Source organism: Lemur catta, chromosome 2 (assembly GCF_020740605.2).
Source record: "Lemur catta isolate mLemCat1 chromosome 2, mLemCat1.pri, whole genome shotgun sequence".
NCBI classification, from domain to species: Eukaryota; Metazoa; Chordata; class Mammalia; order Primates; family Lemuridae; genus Lemur; species Lemur catta.
In genome coordinates, this window is record NC_059129.1 from 44747592 (window position 1) to 44769581 (window position 21990).

Consider the following 21990-nt stretch of genomic DNA (forward strand, 5'->3'; position numbering starts at 1 on the left):
CAACATAGTGAGACCCCGTTTCTACAAAAAATAAAAAAATTAGCTGGGTATGGTGGTGGGTGCACCTGTAGTCCCAGAAACTCCAGAGGTTGAGGCAGGAGGATCGCTTGAGCCCAGGAGTTTGAGGTTGCAGTGAGCCATGATGACGCCACTGCACTCCAGCCCAGGTGACAGAGCGAGACCCTATCTCAGCAAACAAACAAAAAATTTCTAAAATATGTCAGGCTGTCACAACAGTATGAATGCCCACCTCCCAGCCTTCAACAGAAGGATTTTTCTAAAACATAACATCTGATCATTCCCTGCTTGAAACTTTTCAGTAGCAGACAAGACCCTTCCTGATCTGGCCCTGCCTGCCTCTTCGATCTTGCCTTCCTCATTCTTCCACTTGCATGCTCCAGCCACTCACAGTTGCTTACAGCTGCCCCACTTTGCTGAGAGTACTCAAGGGACATTGAATTTGGATGTTGCCTCTGTGTTTCTCCTGCCTGGCTGATTCTTCCTGCACTTAAAGGCTCAGCTCAAGTGTCTCCTCTTCTGTAAAGCCTCCCTATTCCCATTTCCCCTTGGCCTACTTTGTGTACTTCCTTCCCAGAATGTCTCACACTGTGTAGTATTGTCATTTGTTTACTTGTCTGACTTCCCCACTCGGCTCAAGGGTGGGGACTGTCTAGCACCCTGGCTTAAACATTTATTGAATTGAACTGGATTGGACACTCTTCTGGGCCACTGAGATGCCATTACTTGTCTGTGTAATATAAGCAATAAAGTGGCAGGACAACCACGTGACGCACATTTACTGCCAGCAAAGAGCTACTTTACGGTATCATTTGGTCCAGAAATCTGATCCCACAGAGTAGTCACACATGAAAGTGGGCTGGACATAGGTGCCTACCACGTATAAATATACAGCAAGGTTTTTTGTTTGTTTTTTTTATGAGACACAGTCTTAGTCACCTGGGCTAGAGTGCAGTGGTGTCATCATAGCTCACTGCAGCTTTAAACTGCTGTGACCAAGTGATCCTCTTGCCTCAGCCTCCTTACAGATAGGATTCAAAGGCCACAGGTTGTCTGAGCATGGTGGCGCATGCCTGTAATCCCAGCGGTTTGGGAGGCTGAGGCAGGAGGATCTCTTGAGGCTAGGAGTTTGAGACCAGCCTAGGCAAAACTGCCAGACCCTGTCTCTATAAAAAATTTTAAAAATTAGCCAGATGTGGTGACACACACCTGTAGTCTCACCTACTTGGAAGGCTGAGGCAGGAAGATTGCTTGAGCCCAGGATTTCAAGGGTACAGTGAGCTGATAATGCCACTGCACTCCAGCCTGTGGTACAGAGCAAGACCTTGTCTCTAAAGCAAAAACAAAGGTTCTCATCAGTCATATGTCATATTCTTCCTTGCCTTCTATAGTATCTTTAGATACCATCTCAAAACATAGGTGCCTCTGAGCCACAGAGGGCAAGGCTTGCTGTGCTTCAGCACACAGCATGTTGAAGCAGTTGAGCTGTTTTTAACATACCATAGACTTCTCAACTCTAATTTTGTTAAACTGGCTCAAGCTTCTAGAAGTTTCCATGAATGATTTAAGTCCTGGGAAGCCCATCAAGTAGAATTTACAGATGCAGGGATGGTGGTTTGGAGAATTAAGTGAATTGTCCAAGGTCAAAAACTGACAAAGTGGCAGAGGGAAGTTTTGAAGTCAGCTTGCTAACTGCCCAGCCCACATTCTTAACCTATTATAGGCTTTATAGTTTCACAATGCACCCTTGCTACGGCTGCTCTGAGACCCATTGAGAGGGTTTGTTCTGCAAGTCAGGGGTGGCTACTGCATTTTGGCACAATCCGTACAGGTTACATTTTATTTAGGAACCTCCTGGACTGTGTTTTTAATTTTTTTCCTGGTTCTTTTGGTACATTATATTCTACTTTTGATTGTTGGTGAGCAGCCTTTTGGTGCTTACTGTTTTAGAAAAACCTAATAGGACATCTCTGATAGGGAGGAAGACCTAGATTGTAAATAGCTCTTTTCTTGAGCTGCCAGAAAGGAAGAAACTTGGGTGGAGGGGATGTTACTACCATCCTGTCTGAAGCTAAAATTCCAGACAGGGAGATTATAGTTCTCCATTTTCATTTAGGTTTTGTTTAATATATTCCCTAGTCCTTAAATTTCTAGATGGGCCTTTGGAGGAGATGGTAGGTAGAGGGAAAGGGTGGGGAGGGGAAGGCTTTAGTGGTTGGAAATGTTACATCTTTCTGTAGGAAGGTCCCTATCTTTTTTCCTTATCTTTTAAAATTGTTTTGAGGGAGTTTTAGTCCTGGCATAGGATATCCAAACTTAATCACCTCTAAACCAGACTCATGGAGGTAAAAGAAAATAATGAAGGGCTTGCTCAATCCTGCCTTTAATCAAGGGTTGTTTAGATCTTAGTTTCAGGATTACTTTGGGACCTAGACTGAGATGGGTGAGAGATAGTAGAGTCCAATGGAGTAATAAATTGGTTGCTAATAGGCCTGTACTCTTAGCTGCTTTACCCAGTTGGTATGTCCTCTTACTCAGCTCCTGTTGGTTTATTCTAGTCTTCCACTGAATTATGCACAGCTTTGTATTACTGCAGATTTACTTCATGTTGTCATTCCAGCTATATCACAAAGTCTTTGGCCAAATGCCAAGAGCTCCATAAAAAGGAGTTTTGGATCTGCCACTGATTTGGTGTGATTTGGAGCAAGTGATTGGTTTTTAGATTTTTAGTGTCACCTGTTTTATAATAAAGTGATGATCCGTTGTCTTGTGTGGCAATTTGAAAGTAAGTGTGAAAACTGTATCTCCTAGATTTTCCAGATACATTTCACTTTGCACCATTCTGATCCATCGTCAGGCCCAGTAGTATAATTTTTGGTTTCGAAAATGAGGTCAGGGCACAGTGGTTCATGCCTATAATCCTAGCACTTTGGAAGGCCAGGGTGGGAGGATCACTTGAGCGCAGGATTTCAAGATCAGCCTGGGTGACATAGCAAGACTCCATCTCTATAAAAAATAAAATTAGCCAAATGTGATGGTACATGCCTGCAGTCCCACCTACTTGGGACTTGAGCCCAGGAGTTTGAAGCTGCAGTGAGCTATGATGATGCCACTGTACTCTAGCCTGGGGTGGCAGAGCAGGACCTCCTCTCTTAAAAAAAAGAAAAGTAAAGAAAATGAGGTCATTGTACAAGTGTGACAAAGAGATAGAATTGCTGTTAGGTCCTTATCTGGAAAGTGCTATAGGAATCCAGGCTTACTGGAGGGTGGGCTGTCCGGATGTTCCTCAGGCTCATCACCTTCTCTTCACCAGCCTTAGCTGATATCAAAGCATATATATCCTACTTTTTAAAATTTTTTAAATTGATAAGTAAAAACTGTATTTATGTATGTTTTAAAATATTTATACATTGTAGAATGGCTGAATAGAGTTAATTAACATATGTATTACATCACATGTCTTTTTTTTGTGGTGAGAACACTTAAAACCTATTCTCTTAGCGATTTTCAACAATACGGTATATTGTTATTAACTATAGTAACCATGTTGTACAATAGAGGTCTTGAACTTCTTCCTCTTATCTAACTGAACATCTCCCCCATCCCAAACCCTGGTAACTACCCTTCTACTCTCTGCTTTTGTGAGTTCAACATTTTTAGATTCCACATATAAGAGAGATCATATGGTATTTGTCTTTCTGTGCCTGTCTTATTTCACTGAACTTAATGTCCTCTAGATTCATATTATTACAAATGACAGGATTTCCCTCTGTTTGAAGGCTGTTATTCCATTGTGTATATATACGATATTTTCTTTATTCCTTCATTCACTGACAGACATTGAGGTTGATTCCATATCAAGGCCATCATGAACAGTGCTCTAACATGGGAGTGCAGATTCCTCTTTGACATACAGATTTAATTCCCTTTGGATAAACCCCATAGTGGGATTGCTAGATTATGTTGTAGTTCTACTTTTGATTTTTTGAGGAACTTCCATGCTGTTTTCCATAATGGCTGCACTAATTTGTGTTTTTGCTCACAGTATGCAAGGGTTCTCTTTTCTCCACATCCTTGCCAATACCTTTCATCTTTTATTGTGGTTTTAACTTGCATATTCCTGATGATTAGTGATATTAAGCATTTTTTTGCATTCCTTTTGTCCATTTGTGTGTCTTATTTTGAGAAATGTCTGTTCAGGTCCTGTGCCCAATTATTTATTTATTTAATTTTTAAATTTTTAAAATTTAGAGACAGGGTCTCTCTGTGTTGCCCAGGGTGGAATGTGGTGGCACAATCATAGCTCATTGCAATTTCAAACACCTGGGCTCGAGTGATCCTCCTGCCTCGGCCTCCTGAGTAGCTGGGATTACAGGCTACCATACTTAGCCTCTATTTTTCTTACTTAAAGTTTATCTTAAATTTGTTTTTTTTTGTTGTTGTTGTTGTTTGAGACATGGTCTTGCTCTGTTGCCATGACTAGAGTACAGTGGCGTCATTGTAGCTCACTGCATCCTGAAATTCCTGGGCTCAAGTGATCCTCCTGCCTCCGCCTCCTAAGTAGCTGGGACTTGAGACACGCACCACCATGCCCAGCTAATTTTTGAATTTTTTGTAGAGACGGGGTCTCGCTACTGCCCAGGCTGGTCTTGAACTCCTAGACTTCAGCAATCCTCCTGCCTCAGCCTCCCAAAGTGCTAGGGAGGATTACAGGTATGAGCCACCACACCTGGCCTATCTTAAGACTTTAAACATAATTATCTACACACTCATTAAAGTCACCCATATACAACTGTTTATTACTAACATTTTGATGTATTTTTTTGGTCTTCTTTCCCCTATGCATAGATTATTCCCCCCTTTCTTTTAAAAAATTATTATTATAAAAGCACTACATGAACAGATTGTCACTGTAAGTGTTTTAAACCGTGTGGTAGAATACAGAGCACTACTAGAAATTTTCTCTTCACCATTCTGCAGTGTCCCCCAACACACACATTTCCTGCCCCAAAGGTAACCATTGTCAACACTTGGTGAGTGCTCTTCCAGTCACCATCCCTGTACAGGGGTGTGTATGTATATGTCCATTTATAAAAAGGGGCTCATATTCTCTGTATTATACAATGACTTCTTTTTTCACTTTGCTGTAACACAATATATCTTTGAAAATATTTCCATGTAAGGACATATAGGTCTAACTTTTTCTTTCCTTTCTTGTTGTTAATGGTTATGTAGTATTTCATTTTATGGGTAAGTCTAATATTTTATGGCTTGCCTATTGATAGACATTAAGTTTTAAGTTTTTTACTCTTATGGTGAAGCAGTCCTGTCCAAGCATATGTCTTTGTGCACATGTACCAGTATTTCTGTTGGATAGTTGCCTGGAAGTGGAATTGCTGGCTCAAAGTGAATGCTATTTTTGGTTCTGATAGATGGTGCCAAACTGTCTTCCCAGAGGAATTCACCAGTTTAAACTCTTACCAGTGGTGTTTAAAAGGGCTCGTTTTCCTGATCTTTACAAACATTTGATAATGTCATTATTTTCATTTTTGTCAGTCTGATAAATGAAAAGTGGTATGTGTCTTAATTTGCATTCTTCTAGATTGTGTCTCTGTAGATCTTTCCTTGTCTGCTTTCTGCCTTTTAGTAATTCTTCAACATTGCCAGTTACTTGATGACATCTTTTTTATTTTCTTGGGGTGAATCTATATGTTTCTCTATCTAATATCTATCTGTTGGTGTAGAGTGGGGTATCTTTTCTGTCACTTCATAGAACTTTAGGCAGGAGATAGAGTAAACCTGTGCACTCAATCCACTATCCTGATAAATTTCTCCCATAGATCCTTTCTGACCCATAACTATACAGTATTTATAATTTTGTTTCATTTTTCTCCATAATGTTATACTCTGTTTTCCATCTTATTACATAGCAGTATAACTGGCATATGATATTCTATGCTGTGTCCAGACTGTAGTTATCACAGTAATTTCCCTATTGATGGCTATTGCCAAAATTTTATTGTTATAAATAATGCGCTTTCAACATCTGAGCATAAAGGGTTTAGGCCCAGATGGTTGTTTTTTTTTTTTTTTTGAGACAGAGTCTTACTCTGTTGCCCGGGCTAGAGTGAGTGCCGTGGCATCAGCCTAGCTCACAACAACCTCAGACTCCTGGGCTCAGGCAATCCTCCTGCCTCAGCCTCCTGAGTAGCTGGGACTACAGGCATGCGCCACCATGCCCGGCTAATTTTTCTATATATATTTTTAGCTGTCCGTATAATTTTTTTCTATGTTTAGTAGAGACGGGGTCTCGCTCTTGCTCAGGCTGGTCTCAAACTCCTGAGCTCAAACGATCCTCCTGCCTCGGCCTCCCAGAGTGCTAGGATTACAGGCGTGAGCCACCGTGCCCAGCCTGGCCCGGCCCGGCCCAGATGGTTTTATTGGTGATTCTTTATAGTATTGGTACTCTATGTCAATGCTTTCTGAACATAGAAATGAGTAAACAGCTGCCCATCTGATCTGTAACCCAAACCTAACACTGAAACCACCCAATTACAATAGCATAAAAAGCAAAACCATTAGACCAGCCTCACAGTTATGTGTATAGATGTGAAAATACTGAGTAATATACTCTCAAGTAGATACTCTGAAGGAGAATTTACCAACAGGGCCATAATGGATAACAACCAAATAAAGTTTACTCCCAGAATAAAAGAATGGCTCAATATTAAGAAACCTATTGATAACAAAATATTAGGTCATAAAATGTGAAAAACTGTGATTATCTCCATAGTTGCAGAAAATGCACTTAAATTAACTATGTCTAATAACACTTTTTGGAAAAAGAATAGGATACTTCCTTTACATGTTACAGAGTATCTACCTCAAACCGTTATACTTATTCTCATTAGAAGCAGGGACAAACAGCGTTACCCTCTGCTACTTAATATTATTTTAGAAGCTCTGGCTGATGCAGTAAGGTGTGAAACAGAAACAAGAATTAAGCCTTTGAGGATTAAATAAGGCCATATTTGACTTCCCTAGTATGGTATTTCTGAGTTAAATAAGACAGTCAAATTATAGACTCTGATTTTTTTAAATTACTAATAAGACATATTTACAAAGGAAGGACAGAGTTGTCTCTTGCATCTTAAAGCATGTGTCCTGGTGTGTTTTAAATCCTGATCCTTGCTGATTGAATCATCTTGATTATCTGCTCTGTATTGAGGTCTCTCTCAAGCCTTCAGTCACCAGCATAGGGGTAGGTGCTCAGTACCTGTGACTGGCTGAGTGGTTTGGTTCTATGATATTTTTGATGACCTTTCAATGAGCTATTTTTGCAAATCTGGGAGTACTCAGAAGTATGAGTCCTAGGCTGAGTGAATAATGAAGTTACAGATGAGAAGGGTACAGAAGAACAGGCTCTAAAATGATGACACAGTTGTCTTGACACTTGACTTGTTCAGCAGACCCCGTGTACCCTCAGTGCTATGCAGTTCTGTAATGTGTAGCTGCTGTCCTTTATCAGGAGTCACTTGGAAGTAACCAGTTTGGTTAAACACCACACAGAAATCTTTTCAAAGTAGCTAGCTGTCTCTAACGTTGGTTTGTGACTTCAGTCTGTGAAATCTCTCTTTTTTTTCCCTGATAGCATGTGGAGAGGTCCAAATGTGAACTGTGTTGACAGCACTGGCTACACACCCCTGCACCATGCTGCTCTGAATGGCCATAAGTAAGTACTGCTGTGCTGCGCTCCTGCCCCGCCCTGCAGAAGCAGGCCCTTGGGTTGTCTTGTTCACTTCCTGTAAAGGTTTGCGAAGCAGTGGCACTGAGAACAGAGAAAAACAAACCTAAATTCAGTCCATCCAGAATTCCTGAGTCTCTCTCCAGTGTATAATTTAAACATCCTTCCCCACCCCACCTTTGGCTAAAGGTTAAGTTTTAGCTTTTCTTTTGCTTGTTCTTTTCCCCTTTAGAATGTTCCGGTGCCACACAATGATGTAAGTATGAAGATCAAATTTGGGGCAGCCAGAACATAAAGGGGCTGGAATCTATTAGGTAACTCACCCCTAGATAAACTGAAAATAGACTGAGTAGTCATGAGAAACTTGTCTTCTTTTAAAGTAGTTATTTATTTCCTTTGTCTTCTTGCCTACCATTCTTTCCTCATAAAATTAGCCCTCTAGACAAGAGCCATTTTTAAAAATGGGAAAAAAAAATACATAAAATGGCCTATGTAATTATCTTAAGTATAGAGAGGTTATTAGGAATTGGGTGGGATTTATGTGGAAATTTTCTGGAGAAGGTGTGCGTTGGAGTTAGAGAGCAGGCATAGGCCTACATCACCGGGGTCTGCCCTTCCAGGGGCTCGGTAAAGGGCAGGCGTGGTCGTGGAGCACAGTGTGAGTGGCTTTGCCAGGATGTTGAAGAACGAAAACCAGAGTGTAACCAAATAGAGGGTGTTAAAGAAAACAAAGTACGATAGGAGATAAGCAGTAGGAGTTTTGTTTTTACAAGGAGGGATTATTTGCACAATTTTAGATTTTTCTGAGCAAGGAGCAGGGCCATTGCCACCTTGCTGTATTGCTTGTCCAATATTTGGCCCAGCCTGATTGACTCCAACATGCCAAAAAGAGGCAGAGGTTGTTTTCTTCAACATTAAACTTTCCTAACGTACATTGAATGTATCATTAAGTTTCTATAGCCATCTTAGATAAAGCTAAAAAGAAATCTGTAGCGATCTCTCCTCACTTAAATAGTGGGGTTACCTGAATTAAAGTGAATCTTGAACTTAAATGACTGTAGTTTGTCAGCCAAGTTCATCTCCAGATCTGTCTTTATTTACAGTGGAGAGTTTCTTTGACCCCATGTGCATAGGGTACTTATACACTTAAGTCTGTTAAATTAGAAGTATCACCAAGAAGAAATCCAAGTCCTTCTTTCTGGTGGCATCAGATTATACCGTGTGTGTCTGGCTTATATTTGCACACAACTTTTATTCTGCTTTGCCTCTCTGCTTTCTGCTCCCACGTCTCTAAATGCTCTGAATAATGTGGTGAATGATGATATTTGTCTTGTATGACTACTTTTATGCAAATTCTATCCCCAAATGCGGTTTAAACAACACAAAAAAGGAAACATTGCAAGGTTTCAACTAGGAGTCCAGACATTTTCAAAGTTGAGGAAAATAGATTATCAAGAAAGTCAAAACAGGGAGGTGATGAGTCAGCATAGCATGGCTCAAGATGGTTCTTTCCTACAGATCATATTGGGCAGGAAAAAAAAAAGATGGTTCAGTGTCCTATCAGCAGCTGTACAAGTAGCTCATGGAATAAAAGGAAAAGCTTGGGCTATGCGCTCAGGTGGAGACGGGAGCCAAATGAGATACTATCTGTAAAAGGGCTTTGTGCTATACAAATGTGAAGAGCTGTTAGCAAGAGACACTTAGGAGTTCTGCAAACTCATGATTGATTTTTGCCTTCTAGAGATGTGGTTGAAGTTCTTCTGAGGAACGATGCGCTGACCAACGTGGCTGACTCCAAAGGCTGTTATCCCCTGCATCTGGCAGCCTGGAAAGGAGATGCCCAGATAGTGCGGTTGCTCATCCATCAAGGGCCTTCACACACCAGGGTCAACGAACAGGTCGGAAGGAAGGGAGGTTTTTCTCCCTCCACTCAGCTGCAGCCAGACCTGGCAGCCCTATCACCATCTCAGTCCAATAGCTGAAATCTCAGGGAACCAGTTCTTCCATACTGTAACTGTGACTCCCCTCTTCCCAGTTTTACTCCTCTTAGTGTTTTGGGGACAAGTAATACTGCAGGGATGCATTTTATGTGCATTTGACTCATGCAGACTTGGAATAGCACTATAATAAAAATAGACATAGCAGGCCCTTTGTATCTGCTTATCAAGCCATATCAAACCCAAGGATATGAAGGGCTAACTGTACTCACTTTATGTGCAAAATTTTAAATAATGCAAACCCTTTAAAATTACATAGTCAATTTCAAACTTGTGGGGTTAATTAATTGTAAATTGTGCTCGTGCCATCGAGCTGGCCATGCAGCTTTCCCAGTGTTTGTCCGTACTCTGAGAACCATGCTGTTTTACGTACATCAGAACTTGCAGAAGCGGAAGTACGCACGCTAGTGCTGAGAAATGAACTCACAGATCAGAAACACGTGAGTGGAGGTCAGAGGTGATTCAGTGAAATGAAAATCATTTCCACGATGCCCTCTGATGTTAATTTAAGAGTGAACATGCTTTGAAGAAGCAGAGATAATTGTTAGAAAATCAAAAAGGCAGCATTTGGGCAAAAATAACCTTATAATGGCCATGGATTTAGGTACTCTGAGAATAATCCTCCTCCTCTTCACATTTATTCCTTTGAGAAAATTATACTTTAACTGTGCAGGTTTTAGACAAGCCTCTTATAACTCCCTGTCATTTGGGTTGGAGGTCCTGTGCCAGTGTGAGAGGAGATGGGCTTTCCTCACGTGACAAGCCATTCTTTTTCCTCTCTGCTCTGAACCAAAGCAGGTACTTTTCTCAGTTGCTTGGTTGAGGGAGATGCTGGTCTTTCTCAGTAAGCTTAGGACAGTTTTCCTAATGATTTTGCCAAGAGGAGATTGTTAAGTTACCTATAGGATTAGATCAAGGTTTTTCTTCAAAAAATAGGAAATCATCCTGGCGAGTCCATCTGTCAACAAGAGCCATGCAGTTCTGACTGAGCTGTTAAGAGCATGACTCTGATTCTGAGAAGGACAGCTTCATTCTGAGGTGTGAGAAAATTAAAGTAGTGCTCCCAGGTCTCTCCATTGGGAAATTTTGTGTACATAGCTGTTAATCAGCTAACCTTCTCCCTTTTGGGCTGTATTTTCTGGGTAGGTGAGCAATAGACATTTAAGATCATCAATGAGGATATTTGTTTATAACATTTGGGAATGAAAATTGTCTCTTTAGAACCTAAATGCAATTTTACTCCTCCTGGCTAAAGTGGTCATTTCTCTTCTCTGGAGGAAATATGTGATGAAATTTGCTTGTAACTAATAGTCTTCAATGTCGAAAAAACTGGTCACCCATTAAAGTCCTTCTCATTTAAGAAATTTTCAGCAACCATTTCTAATCCTGTCTTTGTTCACGTTTGCCTTGGAACACAGCTGCTTGGAATTTTGAGCCACTTGAGTGTGCTAGCTTAACCTGCTCACAGCTGCCACCTGCCTGGAGTATCTGTTGATAGGTGGGACACCAGCCCAGTGCTTTGAGTATCCGGTGGGCAGGGGCTGGGCAAGATGTCTGCAGTAGCTTGAAGAACTTAATAGATCTAAGTAGTGGTTATGACATTGATTTATTTAAAAACAATTAATGTGGTTCCAGTTGGATGCTTGCATTAAAGGGGGGTAATGAGTGAGGTGCCCTGGAGTTTGTCTTCCCCATTGACTTCCCCTGGAGGCATCCAGCAGGCAGATCCAAGTTGTTCTAGTGTCGGACCCCCACAGGGCTGTGTATTGCTTTGATATATTTCATCCATTTTATCATCACATTTTCTTTTCCTCTCCTTTTTGTAGAATGCTCTTGAGATCAAAGAATTCAAAAAGTACGGCCCCTTTGACCCTTATATCAATGCCAAGGTGTGTACTTTGCTGCCAGGATTTCTCTGCATCATTTCTCCAAGCTGCACCTCCTCTTTGGCCCTCTCTGGCTTCCACTCTTGTCCACTCAGGCTCTCCTCCTCTTGCCTGCATCAGCCCATCTGCTTTTGGCTTGTCTGGGAATGGGAAAATGCAGCTGCAGTGGGTTTTGATTTTATTTTTAAAACCCATACTAATTTGGGAAAGGTTGGGTGCTTTTTCTGGAATATCTGAAGTGGCAGGAATGAGGAAGTAGAAGGGACTGTATTATATGCTTAAATTACTGTTACGATTTTTAAAATCATTTAAGTTTTTAAAAACAGTTAAAAGATGTCAAACACATTAGCTTACTTTTTAATAAGCACAGAAAAAATGATTAAATTGTGCTTCCTGGAATTAAATTTTTTTTTAGTTTACTTTCTTTATGTCTTTTGAAATTGAATCTGATTTTCTTTCAGGTTTCCATAGCTAATGGTGGAGATATGGGGGAAAGGAAATGGGTGACTCCATTTTATTCTTGTAAAAGCTGTTGCTTGCCTCTCCCCTCTCATATTCTGGAGTTTGTGTGTTCCTGCCTGAGGCTTTAAAGCTGCAGTCCAGTCTCTCCAAGCTGTTAGCGTCTCTCTCTGCTTGATCACTCTTGGCCCACGCAGGGCTCTGAAGTGGGAAATGGTGTTGCAGGAGCAGGCAGGGCGCTTGCCTTGAGCCTCCCTCCCTGTGACGCAGGGACAAGTGTGGTCTGACAGGCCTGGGGATGTCTGTCCCTCAGGCCCTCACCACGTCAGAGCAGCGAAGCTTGTGAATTGGGTGGCGGTGTTTCCTCAGTGCTCTCACCTGCTTTTCTAGCTGGGAGATTTCACTCTGATGAAGCTTGCTTTTTGGCAATAATCTGAAGTTTGCTTGAGACAGTGCATTATCCACATTAGCTGGCTTTTACATGCTCTAAATATAGCTGCCTCAGGGAAGGGAAACATAAGGCACTTCTCTATGTTTCCAAACCCAAGGCAGATACTTCGTGCTTTTATTTGAGAAATACTGATTTAGCAAACAAAGCTCCCTGTGGGCTGGGCCTAGGCGGGCCTTTAGATTTTCTTCAGCTGTTGGGCCTTGATAGTGGAGAAGTGGTTTGGCCTGAGGTGGTGGAACACTTCAGCTCTGCTTCGGCCCACTCTGTAAATTCTGTTTTCTAATCTTCCAAATAGGAAGACACTCTTACTTAGTTGTCTTTTTTTTTGTGGGAGGTGAGTAGAGCAATGGAGCGGAAAACGCACAGGTTATAGGATTTTACGTCAGACCTGAGTGAGACTTCTGGGCTGACACTTACTGATTTTGTTCACTTAAGCGAGTTACTTGATTTCTCTGAGCCTCAGTTTCCTCTGCTGTAAAATAGAGTACCACCATCTATCTTGCTGGATTGTTTTGGAGTTTAAATAAGATAATGTACCCAAAGTAAAAATATCTGGTAACTAGTAACATTTGAGATTCCTAATTCTTAAAAGTGTATATAATGTATTTCTGAAAAGGCATTTTGGAATCCCTTGTTGTTACTGGGAGATGATGCTTAATGAAACATTGCTGAATTAGTCTATATATATATAGGGTTTCCTTTTGTGGGGAGGGACCTTAAAGTGATTATTTTCCCACTCAGTTTAGTTAACTTATAAAGCTTTGATTAAAGTATAAGACTTTGGGTTTGTTTGTTTCCTTCTTGAGACAGAGTCTCGCTTTGTCACCCTTGGTAGAGTGCAGTGGTGTCATTATAGCTAATTACAACCTCAAACTCCTGGGCTCAAACGATCCTCCTACGTCAGCCCCACCCCCACCCCGAATAGCTGGGACTACAGGCACACGCCATCACGCCTGGCTAAATTTTTCTATTTTTGATAGAGACAGAGTTTTACTCTTGCTCAGGCCGGTCTTGAACTCCTGACCTCAAGTGATCCTCCCACCTCAGCCTCCCAGAGTGCTGTGTGAGCCACCATTCCCGGCCAAGACTTTGGTTCTTGAAAGTACATTCTCCTATCTTTTAATTTTGCACACGTAAAAGCAAATGAAATATAGTAAGAATATTCTTCTGTCTTTGGAAATTCTGCCCTTTGCCTTTTTCCCTATACCCTGAAAGGCCAAATGATGCAAACTATGTTAAGGGATAAAGCTAGGTTCTGAGAATGCAAACCCTTCTTGAAGTCATTCAAATATAACCTTCCTAGGTTTTGTCCTGACTTAGTGGATTTTCATTGATCTGGCTGTGTCTAGGAATTGTTTTTGATAAAGTGCTTTTGAGTGATAAGTCCCGTTAGGCAGCTGTAAAGATTAAGATGTCTTTTTTTGGAAGTATAGGTGGTTTTCATGAGCTTTGATGTTCCTCTTCGACATTTGAACATTTCATTTTTCAACAAGTCAATGTGAACCAGCCAAATGTAAGTCATCCTTAGCTAAGGTAAAACTATGAAAATTGTTCATTTTACTCCTTTTAAAACAATTTTAACTTAGTATGAATATCCTCAAATGAGCAAAGGTCAAATTACTATTAGGGAAGATCTATTTTTTTTTTACACTTAAAAATAATTCAGTCTTATAGCTGGAAGGGACTTGGAGTTTTATCTAGACTAATTGTCTCCAAATGCAGTCAGCTTGTCTGGTTTCATCAGAATCACCTGGCAAGCTTTTAAAAAACTTTATTTTGAAAAAATTTCCATCTTAAAAAAAGTTGTAAGAATAATGCAGTGAACTGCAATATAGTCTCCTTGTTACTCTACTTGTTAACATTTTGCTACATTTGGTTTTTCTCTTTGTGTGTGTGTGTGTGTGTGTGTGTGTGTGTGTGTGTGTGTGTATAAAATTGTTGTAGCTGATGATGAACTAATTGAGATTAAGTCACGGACATTTTAATTCTTTAACCCTAATTACTTCAATTTAGTATTAACCTAAATCTCCTAAGAACAAGAACATTCACTTATAAAAACCACAATACAATTATTAAAGCTAGAAAATTCAACTTTTTTTTTTTTTTTGAGATACTATCTTGCTCTGTCACCCTGGCTGGAGTGCAGTGGCATCATCACAGCTCACTGCAGTCTCAAACTCTTGGGCTCAAGCTATCTGCCTGCCTCAGCCTCCCGAGTAGCTGAGACCACAGACATACACCACCACGTCTGGCTAAATTTTTCTAATTTTAGTAGAGAAGACGTCTCGCTCTTGCTCAGGCTGATCTTGAACTTCTGACCTCAAGCGATCCTCCCACCTCAGCCTCCCAGAGTGCTAGGATTACAGGTGTGAGCCACCTTGCACAGCTAGAAAATTCAACATTGATACAATATTGTTATCTAATATAGAATCCATGTTCAAATTTTACCAATTGTCTCAAAAATGTTTTTCAGAGCATTTTTTTTTCTGGTCCAAGATCCAATCCAGGATCATACATAATGTGGAACAGTTCCCTCAGCCTTTCTTAGTCTTTCATGACATTGACATTTTTAAGAGCATAGGCTCGTTGTTTTGTAGACTGTCCGTTAGTTTAGCTTTGTCTAACATTTGCTCAGGTTATACATTTTTGGCAGGAATGCCACAGAAGTGATGTTATGTCCTTCATAGTGCATCAGATCACAACGTGCTGATGTCGCTTTATCTCATTCTTGATGATGAAATGAGCTGGTTTGAGAACCACTGATCTAGGCCAGCTTTCCACCCAGAGTGGGAATATTTTTCCTCTATTGACCAAAAGATGGGCCATTTATTCCTGATTTTATTCATTTGTTTGTTTTTCCTAATAACAAAACTCATTACCACTTGGTAGCCTGTTTTTGGATTCCATTGATTTTCAGTTTCTTAAGTTTGGTTGACATCTGTTCCTAAACCTTCCATCTTTTGGTCAGAGTTCTGCTTTCCAGAGCATTACAGAGTAAGTCTAACTCTTCTTCCACATAATGTACTCGGTTCTCATGTTTCTCCTATGTTATCTCAATCTCAGTAGACCCAGTTTTTCCTTTCTTTCCAATTATGATATGGTGGAACCTATACCTTTGTTGCTGTCGAGAGCTGTAGGCTAGGTATCCCTAACTTAGGCATCTGTCAACAGTGGATAAGTGTACAGTTGGGCTATATAATCTAAGCACTGGGAGGTGATGGTCCTGAAATAGTTCCAGGAAGAGAAAGGCCATGGAAATGTTTCTGTACAATTTTCTACTGCCCGTAGTTTATGCATATATATGTAATGGGTTTATACATTGAGTGGAGTCTCCAGATTTAAGGGATACACATAGGAATCCCTACTTAGAAGGATTGAACATAGCAAGGAAAAATGTAAGTGGGTTGCAAGATGGGTAGGAATGGAGAGTTTGTGCAAAGGCTTTAGGGAGAATCTGGGCATTGCATTTCAGTCCCCTTCCTCAGTCCGAACTCATAGTAATATGATTCTGGGAACTCTTGAGGTGTTGTAAGCACCTGTGATATGATTTGGAGGGTGTGAAAGGGAGAGATTCCAAATGATGAGGAGTCTGTGTTTCTCCTTAGAATACTTCTCTTTCCTGTGGGTCCATGAATCAACACTTCATAATAGTTTCCGGGCCTTACCCTCTGAGGTGCTACCTTGGCAAATCTGGGGTTGGACCTCCTACTAGTTATTTTTAAGGTCCAATCTTCTATGTACTTCCAAAATGAAGCTGGTTTAAGAACCACTGATAGCTTCTGTCCTGACAGTTGTCAGGCTCAAAGGAGAAGCAGTTCTAAGAGCTCATTGTGATGGCCTGTGTTCAGTGGTAGAGAGATGTGGTCACCACAGACAGAAAATGAGTATTATTGTTACCAGACTATGTCTGGCAAGACTGAAACCTAAGTAAGATGCTCCCTACCCCATGCATATCAGCATAGCTTTCTGCAGAGATGTGGTTAGACCATTTTTACACAAGGCAGGAAATTTACCAGTAGTAATCAAGACCTGGCCTTTAGCAGGGTAGCTTTGTGGCAGCTGCCTTCATTTTGGCAAAAAAGAAACAGAGAAGACTTTTCTTTTTCTTTTCTTTCTTTCTGACAAGGTCTCCCTGTTTCGCCCAGGCAGGGGTGCAGTGGCACCAATTATAGCTCACTGTAACCTTGAACTCTTGGGCTCAAGAATCCTCCCACCTCAGCCTCCCCAGTAGCTGGGACTACAGGCGTGTGCTACCACGCCCAGCTAACTTTTTTTATTTTTTGTAGAGACGAAGTCTCACTATGTTGTCCAGGCTGGTCTCAGCTCTTCACCTCAAGTAATCCCCCTGCCTCAGCCTCCCACAGTGCTAGGATTGTAAGTGTGAGCCACCTCACCCAGCCTTTTTGTTTTTTTCTTGCTGAATGGTTTAGAGTTTTACAGTTCTTCAGACTCTAATGGCATACTTTTTATAAAATCGAGACAAATTATTCTGGTTTTGGGGAGACAACTTGGATATAAAAGAGACAGTAGTATTTGCTTCTGAATAAACAGAAGTTTTTCTGGATTGGTGTTTTAATAAGAGTAAGCTGACTTTCTTGGTCCTTGCTGTCACACTAATCTTGAGATGTAAAATACAAAGAATCCTCTTAAACTTCTTCGGGTTGCCACACAGCCCCAGAACCGCTTTACAGAAAGATCCTGTGAGCTTTTGTGGATGTAGCTGTCCTTTCATCATGAGAAAGTGAAGTGACAAGTCTAAGTTTGCTCAGGGAACTCCTGCCATAGGTTAATAGGAAATGGACATTCTAAATGAATGTTCCATAAGGTTGTTTGGCACAGGGAACCTCAAGGAGTTTTTTCTGCCCAGCGTTCCCCTTGCTCCAGACTTTCAGGTTGTGGTGGGACTCGTAGCTGGGGGCTCAGTTGTATGGCGGGAGGCCATTGCCAACAGGCCGTGCTCCGTGGCCGGGGAGGCTGTCTGCACCTTCTCTGCAGCTGCCCTCTTTGAGCTGTGTTTGAGCTCCATGCAGCCTCCTCTGCATCTCTGTTTATCTGTGTGCATTTATCTTTGCATGTGGCTCCTGCTACCACCTTTTTCTGTCCTTATTTCATTTTTAAATTTTTCTTTGCCATCATTCTGGCCTTTTGGGGCCTTGCTCCCAGCAGCTCTGGATCTTTCTGGTATACTTGGTGTAGCTGGAAAAAAAATGATGCAGTCAAATGCCAAATCAAAAGCAGATGGAATTGCATGCATGTTTGGGTAACTCCTAATCTGTTACTTTTAATGTTATTAATAGAATTAAAGCAATTGTAGAAACATTTCATTTTTGACCAGTGAAAGGTGCACAGTATTGACTTGATGGACAAACCCCTTCTTAAGCTTTGTTTCTCAAAAGTAACAGAAGCCTCCTGGATAAATTCAGGAATCTCAAAATCTTGTGGGAGAATTATTTTCATTAGTGCTTCTCAAAAGGGAGAGGTCGTGGAAATAATTTTATTTCTCCTCTAATTATACATTGTCAATAGTAGTAAAAGAAAAAGCACAATTGGAATGACTAACGTTCTGCTTCTGATGGTTGATAAAGCAAAAAATTCTCCCATTTTATCCCAGATTCTGTCTTTAGTTTGAAACAAAATTGGCATTAGAGGACCATGGGGTTATGAGTTTGAATCGATGACAGTGTTACATTTGAATATTTTGCACCTCTCATACAAAGCATTCCAGCGCCTGGTTGCATCTTTCTTACATGAGAAACCCTTCCCTGAGCTGGCTGCTGTTTTACTGAAGTAGCTACTGCATGCCTTGGTTGGTGCAGGCTCCTGGAGCAGGCACAGTGCAGTGCAGGGACCCCTGTGCCCCTGTGACAGAGCCCGAGTGCTTCCCTGCCCTGGAAATGGCTGTTTGGCTGATACGTGAGGGTGATTTTTGGTGCTCTGCTCTGTTACTTTCATTGTTGGCTGATTGATTTGCATGTAAGACACTACACAGATGACAAACTTTTTTTAAAAAGCTTATGTGTGAGGCAGTGGATGGCTGACAAATCCAGAATGAGAACCACAGGGTTGAATGAGTATAAATTGTTGTAAAACCACTTGAAGTTTAAAATGCAACAATGGCAGTGATATTATTGGTATTCATCTGTGCCAGGGCTTCTACCAAATGTTCACTCTCCTTATAATCCGGAGACACTTCCTTCGTGGCACACAGGGGACTGCCATTGCATGGGAGATGACTGCTCGCCTCTTGCGGTTGCTGGGGAAGGATGTGGCTGATTGGAGCAGTGAGGCTGGTGTGGGGGAGTACGCCTAGATTCTCACTGACATTAGTTCCCAAGTATTGCTGCTATTTTTTCATTGGAATTTCAGTGGTTTTACACGTGACTGTCCCAGTCAGGTGCCAGTGTGCCAGTTACCTTTCTGACGTGATCTACTTGTTAACCCTTTAGAACAATGACAACGAGACGGCCCTGCATTGTGCAGCGCAGTATGGCCACACGGAGGTGGTGAAGGTGCTCTTAGAGGAGCTAACGGACCCGACCATGCGCAACAACAAATTCGAGACACCTCTGGACCTGGCCGCACTTTACGGGCGACTGGAGGTGGTGAAGATGCTCCTCAATGCGCACCCCAACCTCTTGAGCTGCAACACTAAGAAGCACACCCCTCTGCACCTGGCAGCAAGGAACGGCCACAAAGCCGTGGTCCAGGTCCTCCTTGATGCTGGCATGGACAGCAACTACCAGGTAGCAGGGCGGGGGGAGGCCCCCCAGGCTTCAGGGGACTCAGTTTGGAAAAGACACAAGACCGTGCTGCTGGGCTGTGTTCTTTATTCAGCACGTTTCACATCATGTCGCAAATGCTTCCATTCTGTGACTCGTTTTAATGTGAAACTTTAGAAACAAATGAACTCCCCCAGTGAGTCTGTTTTTTTGTTTCTTTTCGGGGTATAATATGTAGTCATTAAACCCTGAAAAGATGTGCTTATGGGCTATCTCAAAATTAGAAAAGTTTCATTATCTTCCTTTACATGTGTTCCCTCTGCCACCATTTAACGCCTCCAAGGTATCAGGGACTCGACACTGCCCACAGGAGACTTAGCCTTCCCATTCAGATGAATGACTCCCTGGGCGTGGCGTTGACCAAACGGCATTTGAAGTGAAGATGTTTTTCTTCCCTTGTACTTGTCTGCTCACTGCTCCTTCCATCCAGGAAGGTAGAGTTTTGAGGAGTCTGACCAATAGGTGGCTCCAAGAGTAACCTTGTCGTCATTCACATGTGGCCTGCTGGTGGCACACACACAGCCTTGATGTGTGGGCCACAACCGTGGTTTTGGAATCCATACAAGAAAAGTTGGAAAGATAATGATAGAGGGCTTTGTGTGGTTTATTTTATTTTGTGTCCCTTCTCGTCTCTGTCCCGTTTGTCGTGTGAAGCCACGCCAAACTGTTCTGATGACATCCTGCTCTGCGCTCTCGTTTGCTTTCCAGACGGAGATGGGCAGTGCTTTGCATGAGGCTGCTTTGTTTGGCAAGACCGATGTGGTGCAAATCCTGCTGGCTGCAGGTGAGAGGTCGGCAGCGCTCTTGTCTACACAGCATGCCAGGGTTGGGATTGTTTTTCCCTAACCTCCCCAGAGGAGGATTTTTGCTGGCTGCATTTTGAACCCAACATGTGTGTCTCCACTGGTTGATTACAAATGTGTCAATTGTTCTTGAATAGCTGGATTAAATGGCTTTGGATGAAAAATGTTGGTCATGCTGCTGGGATCCTTAGGTGTCCTTGAATTTGACCTTCTTGTGGCTGGCTTGAAAATGCTTACCCCCCTGGTCCACCTGGTATGCCTTTCTAGGAACTGATGTCAACATAAAAGATAACCGGGGACTGACTGCTCTAGACACTGTCCGGGAGCTGCCTTCTCAAAAGAGCCAGCAGATAGCAGCACTAATTGAAGGTATCAGTCCATCTCTGGGTCTGGGTGACCAAGGGACACACTAACCAAACCTAGGCATTTGTATTTGGTGCAGCTTTTAAAAAAATTTCTTCCATGTAGATCATATGACTGGAAAAAGAAGTGCAAAAGAGGTGGATAAAACTCCCACACCCCAGCCACCTCCCATCTCCAGTGTGGACTCCATGTCACAGAAGTCTCAGGGTAAGGTAACTCTGCTCTGCCAGTAAAGGGGTGCTCAGCTTGAAAAGAGTTGAACATTCTTGGGCAGAATGGAAAAATCTCAATTTAAATAATTTAGGGGGGTGCGAGTAGTTAAGTTTATCTTCAGTTTATTTTTTTCCCACTACTATATGGAGTTTTACTGGACATGGCTCAGGCCTTTCCCTATGGGCCTCTTCTTTCCTACTTTATTTTATTGTCACTTTTACAGTTGGTTCTATGAGATCTATCCTGGGGTGCATAGTAGGGACAATCATCTCAAGGTGAATTTAGATCTCTGTGAAACCTTTTTCGAATACACGGTAGTGCCTTGTGCATAACTGACCCACAGGAAATATTAAATGAGTGCTGTGCATGGCAGATTTTGGTAGTGTGTCATTTGGCAAACCGATGTGGTCTGTATGCAGGTGTAGGCAGTCCGGCCTATCTGTCATTAGTCAGGATCCACCTTTTAATTAATAGATTTATTGAGCACCCTTTTGGGTCCTTAGTATAAGGAATGACGAAGACAAAGACTTACTGACACTTTTCCCCAAATATAAATCACAAGAAAGAAGGCTAGAAAAGCAGAACAAAGCTAAAAATGAAAAAGGGAAAGGAATTTTCCAGAGGAGTGCAGAGATGTAAGGGCTAAAGTGTGCCCAGCCTGTCTTCACTGTGGATTCCTTGTTTCCCCTCCCCCAAGCACTTTTTTTCTTGATTTTATAATCTGCTAGTAATGGGATTAGTAGTTCACTAAACTCCTAGCTTTCAAGGATTTTACATTTATGATTTTGACTATTTGAAAGTGACCCAGAGATGCCTGGTCTCTAACAGTTAGTAATTTTGCTGAGCTCCCAGTTTGGATCCAGGTGTTAGTTGGATCTCTGAGGGTGTTAGCCAGCAAGGGAGGCTGACAGCTGCACAGCGCCTCCGTCTTAGAAGGGTTGTACTGTCTTCCATCGTGCTTGAGCACATGGAGGCTCGTATTAAAGAATTTAAAGGATTGCTTAAGTTTTCCAGTTATATGTTGTTGCATTTTATGGGTTAAGTCTACGCTATCATGGTGTTGAGGTATTTGAGGATTTTGAGGTCTTGGGAGGTATCCCTTATAGATGTCAGGGTTTTCCATATTGAATTAGAGAAAAATCTGTTCAGATCTCAAGGTATAAAGAACAGCTGGAACTCTTTCTCCCTGTCCGTAGAGGAAAATAATCGCTTTCCTGCTCTGGGGTGGTGTTAGAATTCAGGTGGTGGAAGAGGCTTTGGGCCGCTGCAGTGATTGG

General features: G+C 41.8%; 1 protein-coding gene across 10 annotated transcripts in view; it reads left to right on the forward strand.

Moving 5' to 3' along the window:
• ANKS1A (ankyrin repeat and sterile alpha motif domain containing 1A) overlaps positions 1-21990 on the forward strand; it is a 194096-nt gene that overhangs the window by 72713 nt on the left and 99393 nt on the right. For 6 of the 10 annotated variants that reach the window (XM_045543539.1, XM_045543546.1, XM_045543549.1 and 3 more), the window contains exons 2-8: positions 7670-7750; positions 9504-9660; positions 11586-11648; positions 19002-19298; positions 20043-20118; positions 20405-20506; positions 20606-20707. In XM_045543539.1, coding sequence (XP_045399495.1) covers positions 7670-7750; positions 9504-9660; positions 11586-11648; positions 19002-19298; positions 20043-20118; positions 20405-20506; positions 20606-20707 — 878 coding nt within the window. Of the gene's footprint in view, positions 1-4714; positions 4732-7669; positions 7751-9503; positions 9661-11585; positions 11649-19001; positions 19299-20042; positions 20119-20404; positions 20507-20605; positions 20708-21990 lie in introns of those variants that run through there. The other 4 variants (XM_045543541.1, XM_045543545.1, XM_045543547.1 and 1 more) reach the window with 2 other exon arrangements.